The sequence below is a fragment of the Anolis carolinensis genome, chromosome 2 (genome assembly GCF_035594765.1).
Source record: "Anolis carolinensis isolate JA03-04 chromosome 2, rAnoCar3.1.pri, whole genome shotgun sequence".
NCBI classification, from domain to species: Eukaryota; Metazoa; Chordata; class Lepidosauria; order Squamata; family Dactyloidae; genus Anolis; species Anolis carolinensis.
Genome location: NC_085842.1, coordinates 20,985,604 through 21,002,025, shown reverse-complemented (window position 1 = coordinate 21,002,025; position 16,422 = coordinate 20,985,604). Strand labels below are relative to the sequence as shown.

The 16,422-nt window shown below is 42.7% G+C and overlaps 1 protein-coding gene across 1 annotated transcript; it reads left to right on the top strand.

Annotated features, from left to right (window-relative positions):
• The first annotated feature begins 460 nt into the window (after positions 1-460).
• On the top strand, positions 461-15,811 carry LOC103278081 (zinc finger and SCAN domain-containing protein 31). Its single transcript, XM_062973473.1, has 6 exons — positions 461-634; positions 5,217-5,666; positions 7,633-7,726; positions 9,432-9,517; positions 9,981-10,101; positions 12,825-15,811. The coding sequence occupies exons 2-6, from the start codon at positions 5,253-5,255 to the stop codon at positions 13,697-13,699; spliced, it is 1,590 nt and encodes a 529-aa protein (XP_062829543.1). The 5' UTR covers positions 461-634; positions 5,217-5,252; the 3' UTR covers positions 13,700-15,811.
• Positions 15,812-16,422: the final 611 nt, after the last annotated feature.

Sequence of the window (16,422 nt, the reverse complement as noted above, 5' to 3'; positions counted from 1 at the left end):
TATCTAGAAAGTCATGAAGAACAGATACAATTTATGAAAGGGTTAGATATAGAGTTAGAAGTTTCAGTCTCAATCTTCTGATGCTTTGAACTTGCGCAAGTCTGGAAAGGGTCTTTTAAACATAATGTATTTATTTATTAGCCCTTTCTGAATTATACATCTTTGGGGGGATTATTGTGGCTAGATAACACCATTGCTCGATAACACCATAGCCCGGAAGTAATTTTATACACACTATTTTTTAACAATTTAAAGCATGAAACACATGTGTGCACACCAAACTATGAGATAGCAAGGATGCCAAGCCCTTTTGTCTGCTCCATTTCATATCTCCTAGGGAAAGGAATCCTGGGAGTTGTAGTTTGGGGAAGTTCCAACACTTGTTAGCAGAGAAGGCCAAAGTCCTTGTCAACCCACACTTCCCAGGATTCCACAGCCACGAGCCACAGCAGTTAAAATAGTATCAAACTGCTTTCCTTCTACAGTGGAGATGCACCTTTGCGCAGGGGGGAAAATAGCAGCGGCCCCTTTAAGAGAAGGAGAGACCACGTTGCTGCAGTAGGGGTGCCTTCTTCCTCTCCCATTCACCCTTAGTTGGTTGGCTCCATCCCAGCCTTCGAATAGAGCCCAGGAGGTGAGGAATTTGCAAAAAAGAAAAAAAAAACAATTGTTTTCCCCATTGCAAGGGTTATTTAGGGGGAAAAGTGGGGGGCACAGAGTCTGAAGGGAAAAGAATAAAAGGGGGGGGGGGGGTTCCAGCTTCTGCTTGTTCCTTTTCCTCCTTGCAAGATGCAAAAGAAAATTGGGAAGAAAGAGAATATGGGGCCAAAAAGGAGCTGATTTCTTTGACCCACTCTTTTTCTTTACCCCCCACCCCTTTCCTCTCTTTTCTTCCTCTTTCCAATTGTTATTCTTGAGTCCACTCTGGGTTTTCTTGGCAAGGTTTGTTCAGAAGAAGGTTGGATTTATTTTCCTTTTGAGGCTGAGAGAGTGTGACTCTGCCCCAAGGATCAGCAAAAACGTCTCTGGGAATTCCATGCCACATATTAGTTGGGAAGCTAAGCAGGGGCAGCCCCGGTGAGTACTTGGGTGGGAGACCATCATCTAGTACCAAGTATTGTGTAGGCTGTGTTTCAGGGGAAAAGGCGAATAAAACTATTATTGGAGGAAGCAGCCTTCCCAAGCCTCCTCGATGTGAAGTTTGTGATACGTTGTTTAATAACCTGAAGTTTATATTTATTTGTAGTTTGCACTTACCTCATCTCTATATACCAAAAGCAGTGAGAGGGGATGCAGGTCACGTGACTGACTCAGTGACAGTTTAGAATGTTCAGCTTGAATCAGGATGACAGTTAGAGAAGTCAGTTGAGCCCTGAGTCTGTGAGAAGGAGGTTGAGCCTTGATCCTGTGAAAAGACGGTTGAGCCTTGAGCCTGTGAGAAGGCTGTTGAGCCTTGAGCCCGTGAGAAGGCTGTTGAGCCTTGAGCCCGTGAGAAGTTGGTTGAGCCTTGAGCCCGTGAGGAGGAGGTTGAGCCTTGAGCCCGTAAGGAGGCAGTTGAGCCTTGATCCTGTGAGAAGTCGGTTGAGCCTTGAGCCTGTGAGGAGGCAGTTGAGCCTTGAGCCTGTGAGAAGGCTGTTGAGCCTTGATCCCGTGAGGAGGAGGTTGAGCCTTGAGCTCATGAGGAGGAGGTTGAGCCTTGAGCCTGTGAGGAGGCGGTTGATCCTTGATCCTGTGAGAAGGCGGTTGCACCTTGATCCTTTGAGGAGGCGGTTGCACCTTGAGCCTGTGAAGAGGCGGTTGAGCCTTGATCCTGTGAGGAGGCGGTTGAGCCTTGAGCCTGTGAGGAGGCGGTTGAGCCTTGAGCCTGTGAAGAGGCGGTTGAGCCTTGATCCTGTGAAGAGGCAGTTGAGCCTTAAGCCTGTGAGGAGGAGGTTGAGCCTTGAGCCTGTGAGAAAGCTGTTGAGCCTTGAGTGCGCTCGAGTATAGAAATCTGTCAGTGCTGAAGCCAATGTTAAAGGTAAAGATTTCCCCTGACATTAAGTCTAATCTGGGGGTTGGTGCTCATCTCCATTTCTAATCCGAAGGGCCGGCGTTGTCCAAAGACACCCCCAAGGTCATGTGGCCGGCATGACTGCATGGAGCGCTGTTACCTTCCCGCTGGAGCAGTATCTAATGATCTACTCACATTTGCATGTTTTTGAACTGCTAGGACCTAACAGTCGGAGATCACTCTACTCCCCGAACTCGAACCACCAACCTTTCGGTCAGCAAGTTCAGCGGCTCAGTGGTTTAACCCGCTGCACCACCAGGGGGCCCTGACTGATAGAAGTCTGTCAGTGCTGAAGCCAATGTTAGGAAATTAGAAACTGTTGCGGCTTGTGTTTTCTTTGAAGCCTTCTGCCAGGTCCACCACCATCTCAGCTTTGCTCTGCCTTGCTGGCTTGAGCCACTGGCAGCAGACAAAGGGGAGCTGGTTGTAAAGCCCCCAGGTGCTCTCTGCTTCCTTGTAGTAGAATTGCCTCAGTTGTCGGCGCCGTAAATCTGAAGCGAACACATCATCCCGCAGGCTGTTTTCCTCCATAGTTCCTCTCTACTGAGTGAGAATAGAAGGAAAGCCTTTTTTCAAACTCACGTGAGCAAAGTCTTGTTTTTTTCCATCCCTGATCCGTTCTCCTGGCTGTTTTCCAACATGGTACACCGTTTGTTTTCCAACATGGTACATCATTTGCGGGATTCGGTTTCATAGTAAGATTATTAATACAGACGCAAAAGTCTACAAAGGCCCGTAGTGAAGTTCATGACTGATTGATGATTCAAATTTTCCCAAGCCTCATGGCATAGGCAAAATTTGGTCCTCCAGATGTTTTGGACTTCAACTCCCAACTTGAACTTTCATACAGTTTCATCCATACCCACACATATTAAATCCACATTTATCAAATGTGTACATCATATTAATGTGACAGCAGTGGGTTCAAATGATAGGAAGGGAGAGTGAACTTGAACATAAGGAATAACTTGCTGACTGTAAGAGCTGCTTAACAGTGGAACTCTCTGCCTCGGAGTCTGGTGGAAGCTCCTTCCTTGGAGGCTTATAAACAGAGGCTGGATGGCCATCTGTCAGGGGTGCTTTGATTGTGCTTTTCCTGCGTGTCAGGGGGGTTGGACTGGATGGCCCATGTGGTCTCTTCCAATTCTATGATTCTAAGTGTTGCTTGTTTCTGCAAAGCATGGTTCCAGGTTAACACCCCTTGCTTGCTTTTCATTTAGCATCGTGCTTGCCTTTATGTGCCTTCCTTTCTTTTTAAAAAAACATTTTTATTGACAATTCAAGTGATATATACAGCAAAAGAGTGAGAACAAATTATAGATAGGATAGGAGTGTGAAAGAAATAATAAGCATAAGAGAAGCGTATAATTTAAAAAAGTCTATTAAAAAAGGAAAAGATGATAATAATAATAATAATAATAATAATAATAATAATAATAATAATAATAATAAAAATCCAGCATATCTATCTTGTTTGCTATGTCATAATAAAATAATAATAATAATTAGTTGACTTCCATTCTTCTTCCTTTTCCCTTTATAGGAACTCTGGGTGAGAGTCCATGTTCCTATCTCTCTTTCCAAAAAAAGGGGGGGGAAATCACTTATTCTTTTCCTCAGTTTTTATACCTTATTATAATCATGTCTTATTTATCCTTTTTTAAATAGTCCTTGAAATTAGTTCAGTCTGTCATTTTCATTCCCTTTCCATTACTTTGTTTTAACAGAAAGGTCAATTTGTCCATATTATTTATTTCTCTTATTTTGTCTAACCACTGTATTTTTGTAGGGGTTAGATCTTGCTTCCAAAATTTCGCGAAGACCATTCTAGCTGCCGTTATGAAAAAAGTAAACAATTTATCTGTATTAGAATTCTTGAAAAACTCTGCATCAAACATTCCTAATAGATGTACTTCTGGATTCATTGGAAAGTCTACTTGTAGTATTATTATTTTTTTTACATTCACTGTGGATCATTTTCCAATATTTTTCTGTTTCCTCACATGACCACCACATGTGGTAATATGAGCCTTCTTGTTGGGTGTTAGCTGGCCCTGAAATCAGCTAAACTCTAAAATCAGGACAGTAAATAAAGAACTACACTCAGAAAACAGGGGAATTCCAGACAGGAAACAATCAGGGCCATCTAACACTTCTCAACAAACTATCCCCCAGGCAGGAAGCAGCCAGGCTTTGAAACTGCAAGGCCTTTCAATGCTAATTGAGGTGGCGAATTGCAACATTCATACCTGTCTCAGACACAGAAGAACTCTTTCTCCCACCCAGGACATTATTCCACAGATAGATAAAATCCACTTGTTCAGTTTCCAACAGATCTCACAACTCTGAGGATGCCTGCCATAGATGTGGGCAAAACGTCAGGAGAGAATGCTTCTGGAACATGGCCAGACAGCCCAGAAAACATACAACAACCCTGTGATCCCGGCCATGAAAGCCTTCGACAACACAGCCTTCTTGATGTTTACATTTCCAGCAGTTTTATAAAATGGATAAAAATGTATAAAATGTATACAGTAGAGTCTCACTTATCCAACACTTGCTTATCCAGCGTTCTGAATTATCAAACGCATTTTTGTAGTCAATGTTTTCAATACATCGTGATATTTTGGTGCTAAATTCGTACAGTAATTACTACATAGCATTACTGCGTATTGAGCTACTTTTTCTGCCAAATTTGTTGTATAACCTGATGTTTTGGTGCTTAATTTGTAAAATCATAACCTAATTTGATGTTTAATAGGCTTTTCCTTAATGCCTCCTTATTATCCAACATATTCGCTTATCCAACATTCTGCCGGCCCATTTATGTTGGATAAGTGAGACTCTACTGTATACGTATAAAATATATTGTACAAGATTTCCTTAGCCTAAAATGATACATTTTAATATATTGGGCTTATGGTTCCCGTCCCCTTGATCTGGTCATGTAAGTGTTAATAATTGCTATAATTGTATTATTTTACTTTGCTTAATAATGTGTTATGTTGTTATGTAATGTTTGTGTTGTTTTTATGACTGGAAACCGCCCTGAGTCCCATCCGGGAGATAGGGCGGTATATAAATAAAGTTTTATTATTATTATTATAAATGTATAAAAATGTAGATATTTTCCCTCCTTTCAAGTCCCAATGTGTTTGCCTTGCAGGGGAGCCTAGCCATAGAGGAAAACCTAGCTGGAAAGATGGAAGAGCAAGACTTTGTTGGGCCCAAGCTTGGAAAATGCCCTCCTCTCATTGAGACTCAGCCTAGTGGAACTTTTGAGGAAGAAAATACACAGAAGAACCTGGAAATGGATGCGTTCAGTTCAGATTTGCAGCGCCAGCACTTCAAGAGGTTCTGCTACAAGGAGACGGAGGGGCCCCGGAGGGTTTGCAGCCGGCTTTATTCCCTTTGTCGGCAATGGCTGCAGCCAGAAAGACACACCAAGGCGGAGATGCTGGACCTGGTGGTGCTGGAGCAATTTCTGGCCATCCTTCCTGCGGAAATGGAGAGCTGGGTCCGGGAATGTGGGGCAGAGAGCAGTGCCCAGGCCGTGGCCCTGGCAGAAGGATTCCTCCTCAGCCACGCAGCGGAGAAAAGGATGGGAGAGAGGCAGGTGAGAGCTTTGCAAGATCATCATTTCACAGAGTTAGGGATCTTTGTTGGCAAGAATGCTGAACAATGTAATGAGCTATACAAAACACAATGATGGTTCAAAACATAAGTAGTACACAATATGTATGTACACAATATATACATATTACATTCACAAAATCAGTGCTCACAAGGTCTATATAATTTATGTTTTATATCTTATAAAGAGCACAACATTAGACAAATGTCCTTTTATTTTGTATTTCCGTTAAGAATACCTGAAGCAGAGCCATCAATAAAGAAACTATAAAACATTTGTTGCTTACCAGAAGAAGGGTTATCGAAACTGGGATAAAACCCGGGAACCAGTTGTAAACGGTAGGCATGTCCAATCGATGAAAAAAATGTTTCAATTCTCGTTTTTAAAGTAGGGGGCGCTGGCGCTTCGATATAGAAAGTATTTCCGAATTTTTCACCCAAAAATTTCGGATATTTCCGAAAATTCTTAATGATTCTAAATGTTTCTAAAATGGCGGACACGCATGCGCAATCGCCAAAAATAGGAACCGGGGGGGGGGGCTTTTACAGGGCTCTCCCGCCCTCATTTCTTGAGTTATCCTCATCAAATTTGGTACAGTGGGAGAACACATTCAACACTCTTAGCTCAACAAATTGCAGAACGTTTCCTGTCTCCTATGATTTTTGGTGAATTTTCATAACTTTTTATAATACACTGGACCAGTGACCACGCCAAGCAATGCCCTGGCAAGGAGTGCATAGATACTTTGAAAACTATAAATTCCCTTGCTATATTTGTAAGCAAGAACTCTGGAAACCAATGGTGTTTCTGGCTATGTGATCCCACAAGCCTGAAAGGCAATGCCTTCTTAATGAAATAGACTACTGATTCTGCAAAGGTATGCTATGATCCAGCAATAACTATTCTTAACGAAATTGAAAGCTAGATCATTTTTTAATAATATGGAAAAAAATTAATGAAGCATTAAGAGACAATTAGAGAATGGGCCAACGATGGTTCAAATTACATTGCCGGTTGCGCTGTGAGACAACGTCTCGGAATGCGTCTCAAAAAGCGAGAATAATCTGATATAAATCCGATATAAATCCGATATAAGATTCAAAACGATTTTTTGGACATACCTATTAAACGGCTATATTACCACCTACTCCAGTCAATAACCAGCTACTCAGGATCTACATCAGCATTGATTCTGTCTCCTTGGCTTTACCATTGATTCTAAACCTGTGGAGTCCTGAGGAATCCTTCCAGAACTGCAGAGACTCTGAATCGGTTTGCCTTTAAGCCAATTACATCCTTTTAGGACTGCAGAGACTTATATCATCATGTTTGATTTACAATATTGAGTAAGATACTTTTGTGTTATATGCCATAGGACTGAGCATTGTATAGCTCATTACATTGTTTAGAATAGACATCTGTGTTTATCCAGTAGTAAGAATGCTAAGCAACCTTCAATTAAGAGAGACTTGTTCCAGATGGAAAAGAGATTATCCTGGTCTCTCTATAGAAGGAAATCTAAAGTCTGTCTGAGAACAACCACTGAAAAGGTCTTCTAGTAAAGGTAAAGGTTTCCCCTGACGTTAAGTCCAGTCGTGACCGACTCTGGGAGTTAGTGCTCATCTCCATTTCTAAGACAAAGAGCCGGCATTGTCCGTAGACACCTCCAAGGTCATGTGGCCGGCATGACTGCACGGAGCACCATTACCTTTCCACCTATTGATCTACTCACATTTGCATGTTTTCGAACTGCTACAGGTAGGTTGGCAGGAGCTAGGGCTAACAGAGGGTGCTCATTCCGCTCCCCGGATTTGAACCTGGGACCTTTTAGTCTGCAAGTTCAGCAGCTCAGCGCTTTAACACACTGTACCACCAGGGGCCCCAAAGATCTTCTATCCATTTCTAATTCTACTTTTCTCCCTTTATCTTCCTGTTTCTCTTGGAGCAGGAAAAGTTTGTGGAAGAGACGGCTGAGATGAAAAAATCTAATTCGGAGACCGAGTGCCTCGAACAAGATGGGGACAAAGCACCCAGCGCATTGGGTACGTTCTGGGAAGAAAGTGGGTCATCGTCATCATCATCATCAACTTTTCTGCTAGGATTGAAAAAAATATACCAGGCAATTTCAAATAGCTAAAGGAAAGGACAGGGGCCCCTGGTGGCACAGTGTGTTAAAGCGCTGAGCTGCTAAACTTGCGGACAAAAAGGTCCCAGGTTCAAATCCCGGGAGCGGAATGAGCACCCGCTGTTAGCCCCAGCTCCTGCCAATCTAGCAGTTTGAAAACATGCAAATGTGAGTAGATCAATAGGTACCACTCCGGCGGGAAGGTAACGGTGCTCCATGTAGTCATGCCTATGGCCACATGACCTTGGAGGTGTCTATGGACAACGCCGGCTCTTCGGCTTAGAAATGGAGATGAGCACCAACCCCCAGAGTCGGTCACGACTGGACTTAACGTCAGGGGAAACCTTTACCGAAAGAAAAGGAAAAATAATTTATTTTTCGAAGACTTTCATGGCCAGAATCCTTGGCCATGCACAACGACAGACTTTTCTGCTAGGACTAAAAATAATAACAAATACATTTGAAATATCTGAAGGCAAGAGAAAAAAAATCTAAAGTTTTCCTATGATCTAGAACTGATCTTTGTCAAATCGTTTTTCTGGGTTGCTGTGTGTTTTCCAGGCTGTCTGGCAGTGTTGCAAAAGCATTCTCTCCTGACATTTCACCCACATCTATGGCAGGCATCCTCAAAGGTTGTGACGTCAGTTGGAAACTATGCAAGTGAAAATGAATAAACTCTGACTACCAGTATGAAAACAAACTCTAAAATAAGGACAGTAAATAAAGAACAACATTCAGAAAACAAGGAAATTCCAGACAAGAAACAATCAGAGCCAGCTAACACCTCCCAACAAAGGATTCCCTCAGGCAGGAAGCAGGTAGACTTTGAAGCTGCAAGGCTATTAAATGCTAATCAAGGTAGCCAATAACAACATTCACACTCGCCTCAAACAGACATGAGTTCTTTCTCCCACCCTGGACATTATTCTACAGGTATATAAACCCCACTTGCCTAGTTTCCAGCAGACTTCTCAACCTCTGCTGATGCCTGCCATAGATGTGGGTGAAACGTCAGAAGAGAATGCTTCTGGAACATGGTCATACAGCTCGGAAAACTCACAGCAACCCAGAAAAGCAATTTGACAAAAGATCAATTTTAGATCACAGGAAAACGTTTTTTTTCTTCCCTTCATATATTTCTAATTTATTTGTTAATATTTTTAGCCCTATCAAAAAAGTCTGTTGTTGTTTTGTTGACTATGATGGGAAACGGGGATGTTCTGCCTTCTGTGACCTTTGAAAGACAAACAAGTCTTTTTAGATAGTTCAAAATATGTATCTGGTGTTATGACTACAGAAATCTTGCCAGGAATAAACAAACCTTTCATGGGGTTTCCTGGGGCTGAGAAGGTGTGACTCGCCCAAGGTCACCCAATGGGTTTCCAAGCTGAACAGGGAATTGAACCCTGGTCTCCAGAGCCATTGCCCAAGGCTCAAATATTCATTGCTCCCTTCCAGATGTGTGTGTGTGTGTGTGTGTGAGAGAGAGAGAGAGAGAGAGAGAGAAAGAGAGAAAGAGAGAAAGAGAGAGAGAGGCACAGACTAATTTATGTGTATGGGTTGAATCAGAGGCAGAGAGCACGATAAATAACTTTCCCATTTGGCTTTTCCATTCCTCACAGGAATTGCAATAAAGGCACAGCCATTAAATACAGACAAGTCTTTTTGGTGTGATGATCTCAGAACGGCTTCTTCAAAACCGGAGCAGGTACGATCCATGGTGGGCTGAGAAGGGTTGTCCTCTCAACTTTCCAAACAGAATGTGGTAGAAGCATCTTCTTTGGAGGCTTTTAAACAGAGGCTGGATGGCCATCTGTTGGGGGTGCTTTGATTGTGTTTTTTTCTTCATGACAGAAGAGGCTTGGAGTTATTATTTACAGTATTTACAGCATTACTATTCCGCCCTTCTCACCCCAAAGGAGACTCAGGACGGATCACTAGGCACACATACACAGCAAACATTTAATGCAGTTTTTAGACATACAAGACAGACAGATAGAGAGGTGCTTTGGTATCTTCCAACTTCGGTGCCTAGATGTTATGCTTGGACTGGATGACCCAAATGGTCTCTTTCAGCTCTGTATTCTATGGATTCTATAGGTACAGCATTTTTGCCTTTGAGACTTGCATGGGCACTTTCTGCTCACCTGTCCATTTCTTTCGTCATTCAGGTGTCCTTCGAAGAGCTGGCTGTGTATTTCACTGCAGAGGAGTGGGCCCTGCTGGATCCAAGCCAAAGGAGGCTTCACGAGGAAATCATGACGGAGAATTGGGGGACCGTGTCCTTTTTGGGTGAGCCTCCCCCTTTCCTTGGACTTGATCGATTCAATTCACGAAAGTCACCTTGGTTGAAAAGTGGAATCCAGGTTATTTGAACTTGCACATGCATTTGGGCTGCTGATAAATGTAAAGAATGGAAAATGTATTAATGTGGAACATGTGAAAGAGCTAAAGGAGTCTTTGTGTACATTCAAAAGTGATTCAAGGAGGGCCAGCTAACACCTCCCAACAAAGGATTCACCCAGGCAGGAATCAGCCAAGCTTTGAAGGTGCAAGGCCATTCAGTGCTAATCAAGGTGGCTAGTTGCAACATTCACACTTGCCTCAAGCAGACAAGAGTTTTTTCCCACCCTAGACATTATTCCACATATATATAGTAGAGTCTCACTTATCCAAGCTAAACGGGCCGGCAGAAGCTTAGATAAGCGAATATCTTGGATAATAAGGAAGGATTAAGGAAAAGCCTATTAAACATCAAATTAGGTTATGATTTTACAAATTAAGCATCAAAACATCATGTTATACAACAAATTTGACAGAAAAAGTAGTTCAATACACAGTAATGTTATGTTGTAATTACTGTATTTATGAATTTAGCACCAAAATATCACGATATATTGAAAACATTGACTACAAAAATGGCTTGGATAATCCAGAAACTTGGATAAGCAAGGCTTGGATAAGTGAGAATCTACTGTATATATAACCCCACTTGTTTAGTTTCCAACACCTCACAATCTCTGAGGATGTGTGCCATGGATGTGGGAGAAATGTCAGGAGAGAATGATTCTGTAACATGGCCATACAGCCTGGAAAACTCACAGCAACCCATTCAAGGAGAGGTCCGCACTTTTGCACAAGCAATCCCAAGTTAGCCTCATGAGTAAGAAAAACTGGTGGAAGAGCAGCCCCTTCATCACATTAATGGCACCTGCCTGTAATTTGCAAGCACTGACACAGCTTTTACTGTCAGACAGTTCTTATCATCTGGAAGTTCTTCCTAATGTTTAGGTGGAATCTGTTTTTTGGCCATTTGAATGCACTACTCTGTGTCCCAGTCTATGGAGCGGCAGAAAACCAGGTTTTATTTATCGTGTCAGAAGCAAATCAAGGGTATGGTTTTAATATATTTAAAAACACAAACAAAGTTAAAAATTTGGCATTATACTAAATGTCCTTTGACCAGTGGCTGGCCACCTGGAGTGCCTCTGCTGTTGATATAAAAAGGTCCTCCATTGTGCATGTGGCAGGGCTCAGGCTGCATTGTAATAGGTGGTCTGTGGTTTGTTTTTCTCCACACTTGCATATCGTGGACTCCACTTTATGGCCCCATTTCTTAAGGTTGGCTCTGCATCTCATGGTTCTGGAGTGCAGTCTGTTCAGTGCCTTCCAAGTTGCCCAGTCTTCTGTGTGCCCAGGAGGGAGTCTTTCATTCGTTATCAGCCATGGCTTAAGGTTCTGGGTTTTAGCCTGCCACTTTTGGACTCTCACTTGCTGAGGTGTTCCTGCGAGTATCTCTGTAGATCTTAGAAAACTATTTCTTGATTTAAGGCGTTGGCATGCTGACTGATATCCAAACAGGGGATGGGCTGGAGATGTCACTAACTTGGTTCTTTCATTACTGGCCACTACTTCCAGGTGGATGTCAGGTGGTACAATACTGACTAAACAGTATAATTTCTCCAGTGGTGTGGGGCGTAGATATCCTGTGATAAGGTGGCCTGTCTCATCAAGAGCCACATCCACTCTTTCAACATGGTGAGATGTGTTCCACACTGGGCATGTGTACTCAGTAGCAGAGTAGCAAAACGCAAGGGCAGACGTCTTCACTGTGTCTGGTTATGATCCCCAGATTGTGCCAGTCAGCATACGATATTATTTTTAGCGCCCGCTTTTTGCTTGATAGTCAAGCAGTGCTTCTTGTAAGTCAAAGCACAGTCCAGGGTGACTTCCAAGTATTTTAGTGTGCTGCAGTGCTCCAGTGGGATTCCTTCCTAGGTAATCCTAGGCTCAGGCTGTGGCGCAGGCTGGAGAGCAGCTGCAATGAATCACTGCAATGAATCACTGCAATGAATCACTCTGACCAGGAGGTCATGAGTTCGAGGCCCGCTCGGAGCCTATGTTTGCCTATATGTGTAATGTGATCCGCCCTGAGTCTCCTTCGGGGTGAGAAGCACACATCTGTGTTTTAGATGGATTGGGAATCAGCTGGTTTTCCCTGTAATAGGCAGTAAGAGCACCTAAAGCTTCAGAGAGCTTCTGTTCAACCATTTCAAAGCTCCCTGTTTGTGCAGTTATGGCACAATCATCAGCATAGATAAAACTCTCTGTTCCTTCTGGCAGTGGCTGAAGCGATTTGCAGAAAACAAGGTGGCTCCATCTTCAATTTAACATCATTTCAAGTATTTAAACATCGTTGTCATGTCCCCTGCTAACCTTGTCTTCTTGACAGTAAACATAACTCATCTCTTTCAGCCACTCCTCAAAGGGCTTGGCTTCCAGACCTTTAACTCTTTCAATTGCCTTCCTATGGATACATTCTGGCTTGTTGACATCATTCTTTAATTTTGTTGACCAGAACTGGACGTAGTATTACAGATGAGGACCGACCAAAGCATTTCTCTTCTCTGTTGCATCCTCATAATGATACAAACTAGCATCCATTAATAAATTCATAAACTAAAGTTTCTACTTCTTGTCTCAGGTGTGACTTTTTTAATTTTTCATATTTTCAGGTGAGGATGAACAAAAGAGTGAAGATGAAGGGAAACCATCTGAACCTTTGCTTCTGGGAGCAAAATATGATCAGATGAAAGGACAGAGAACAAAAACGGAAGAAACTAGAGAGGACGAAAGCCCTGCTTCTCAGGACGAGTGTGTCTGCAAACTCTCACTCCAAGACATAACCCAGGAAAGAAGCAAGTGCTTTTGTCTCCAATGCGAGGGAAGGTTCAGCTCTAAATCTAGTCTTAATCTTCATAGAAAAAGGCTCACGGTAGAAAAGGCTTTCAAAGTACACACTGCCCATTTGAGAAAGTGCCTGATTTCAGACGAAAGGACATCAACGAGAGAGACGCTGTTTCAGTGCTACGAGTGTGGAAAGGACTTTAAGTGGAGGTCATACCTTGTGAAACACCTCAGAATCCATACAGGAGAGAAACCATATAAATGCCCTGAATGTGGGAAGAGTTTCATCCAGAAAGGCAACATGAGGCACCACCTGGCGACGCACACAGGGGTGAAGCCGTACCAGTGCTTGGAGTGCGGGAGGAGGTTCATCCAGAAAGGAAACCTCTCGTACCACCTGGCCACTCACACCGGGGAGAAAACGTATACATGCTTGGAGTGTGGGAAGAGGTTCATCCAGAAAGGAAGCCTCACCCGTCATCAAGCGACCCACCGAAGGGAGAAGCTGTTCAGATGCCTGGAGTGTGGCAAGAGCTTCAAGCGGAAGTACCACCTCGGTCGACACCAAGCAACGCACGGCCAAGGAGAAAGCATTTCAACACCAAGAGACATGGAAAGAGCTCCAGTCGAAAGATGTACCTCCCTGGTCACAGGAGAGAAGCCATTTCAGGAGATTACGACACGCTTGCCACTAGAATCATAGAATCGTAGAGTTGGAAGAAACCTCATGGGCCATCCAGTCCAACCCCCTGCCAAGAAGCAGGAAAATCTCATTCAAAACACCCCCGACACATGGCCATCCAACCTCTGTTTAAAATCTTCCAAAGAAGGAGACCCCACCACATTCCAGGGCAGAGAGTTCCACTGCTGAACAGCTCTCACATTGAGGAAGTTCTTCCCAATGTTCAGGTGGGATCTCCTTTCCTGTAGTTTGAAGCCATTGTTCCACATCCTAGTCTCCAGGGCAGCAGAAAACAAGCTCGCTCCCTCCTCCCTATGACTTCCCCTCACATCTTGATACATGGCCCTCATCATGTCTCCTCTCAGCCTTCTCTTCTGTAGGCTAAACATGCCCAACTCTTTAAGACACTCCTCATAGGGCTTGTTCTCCAGACCCTGGATCATTTTAGTTGCCCTCCTCTGGACACATTCCAACTTATTACTTATTTATTTATTTACAGTATTTATATTCCGCCCTTCTCACCCCGAAGGGGACACAGGGCGGATCACATTATACAGATATAGGGCAAACATTCAATGCCCATATACACATAGAACCGAGACAGAGACAGACAGACGCAGAGGCAATTTAACCTTCTCCTGAGGGGATGTTCGATTCTGGCCACAGGGGGGAGCAGCTGCTTCATCATCCACTCTGAACGCACGTCCTCATTCCAACATCGTAAATTAGTTAAATTTGCCTCACCGCTTTTTATAAGTGGTACCTTATCTCCTACTTGATAGATGCAACTATCTTTCGGGTTGCTAGGTCAGCAACGAGCAGGGGCTATTTTTAATTTTTAATTGACGGGTGCTCACCCCGCCACGGGCTGGCCTCGAACTCATGGCCTCATTGTCAGAGTGATTTATTGCAGCAGGCTGCTCACCAGCCTGCGCCACAGCCCGGCCCCAACATCTCCTTTTGATTGTGGTGCCCAGAATTGGACACAGTGTTCCAGATGTGGTCTGACCAAGGCAGACTAGAGGAGTAGCATGACTTCCCTGGATCTAGGCACTATACTCCTATTTATGCAGGCCAAAATCCCATTGGCTTTTTTGCCACCACATCACATTGTTGGCCCATGTTCACTTTCCTGTCCATGAGGACTCCTATGATCTTTTTCACACGTGCTACAGTACTGCCTTATTTCACACATACTGCTTTATTGGTTACAAAGAGCCAAACAAGCTCAGTGTCAGGGCTGAGCTATTGACCACAGTTACAAGATTTATAAAAAGTCCTGTATACAAACTGCCTTTCAAATAAACATCCAACCTGTTAGTCATGCACTTCGATTATTTGGTCCCATGCCTATACTATACAACGTGGCCAAGTATGGTTGTTTTCCATCCAAAAATCATTAATCTTTTTTGATCCTCTGGATGTGGCAGTCCAGTCAGAGATCAATAAGAGAAGCAGACTATGTTGAGGGCACATTTTTTACCCCTTTGCCTGTATATGGGATGAGCAGAGTGGATACTAAATAGAGCTGCTCAGTTGTGGATAGTGCTCAACTCGGACCTTGAGTTAGAATAACCGAATATCCACCACCCATGTATCAGACTGTAGCTAGGGATTCCAGATATAGTCCTGATGTAGTTCCAGATATAGTTGCCGATCGCCATGGGACTCTTGTTGGTTGGTTTCCTTGGAAGGTACATGTGCGTGAATTGGTATGGATACCATGGTGATTGGTGACCTCTTATCTGTCCACCTTCATAGCCATTGTAACATGCACATATTATTATCTGCCTGCAATGCTGTTGAGTTCTTTGGATGGTTCTTCATCTGGCTCCTCCCCTGTAAACTTTAATAATATACTTTATATTCCACTCTGTCTCCCCGAGGGGACTCAGAACGAATTACAGAAACATACATGGCAAACATCCAATGCCGTTACACCACAACAAAGGCAGACAGTGCATAGACCAATGATGGGCAAGCTTTTTCACTTGGTGTGTCAAAATTCACCAAAAAACCTAGCATGACTTGGGTGAAAAAACCATAATTTCGCAATATGTATAGTTTAAATAACAAAAATGTATAATTGTAATATATAACTGTATTTAATAAATCAAAAACTATTTACTACCATTATTTCCATGTACAACAATCTATGGTACCTCTTGCAGTTTCCATGCTGATTTCTCTCTATTCTAGTTTCAATGTAGTCATGAATAATGAATACTATAATATTCATATTATATCATATTATTATAATAATTTAATAGTAATAATATGAGAATATACTACAATAATAATAGAATAATAATAGAATGATATACAGTAGAGTCTCACTTATCCAACACTCGCTTATCCAACGTTCTGGATTATCCAACGCATTTTTGTAGTCAATGTTTTCAATACATCGTGATATTTTGGCGCTAAATTCGTAAATACAGTAATTTCTATGCAGCATTACTGCATTTTGAACTACCTTTTCTGCCAAATTTGTTGTATAACATGATGTTTTGGTACTTAATTTGTAAAATCATAAACTAATTTGATGTTTAATAGGCTTCTCCTTAATCCCTCCTTATTATCCAACATATTCGCTTATCCAACGTTCTGCCGGCCCATTTATGTTGGATAAGTGAGACTCTACTGTATATATAAATGTAATGTGCATAATTCCCATGGAGTAAACAACAAAACCACTGGATGAAATCACATCAAATTTGGCCACAAAAGACGTAGTCATCCAA

Excerpts from the sequence above, each read along its gene's own strand:
- LOC103278081 (XM_062973473.1), top strand. The coding sequence starts at position 5,253 with ATGGAAGAGCAAGACTTTGTTGGGCCCAAGCTTGGAAAATGCCCTCCT. Across the intron at positions 5,667-7,632 it reads AAAGGATGGGAGAGAGGCAG|GAAAAGTTTGTGGAAGAGAC; the intron begins GTGAGAGCTTTG and ends CTCTTGGAGCAG. Across the intron at positions 9,518-9,980 it reads CTTCTTCAAAACCGGAGCAG|GTGTCCTTCGAAGAGCTGGC; the intron begins GTACGATCCATG and ends TTCGTCATTCAG.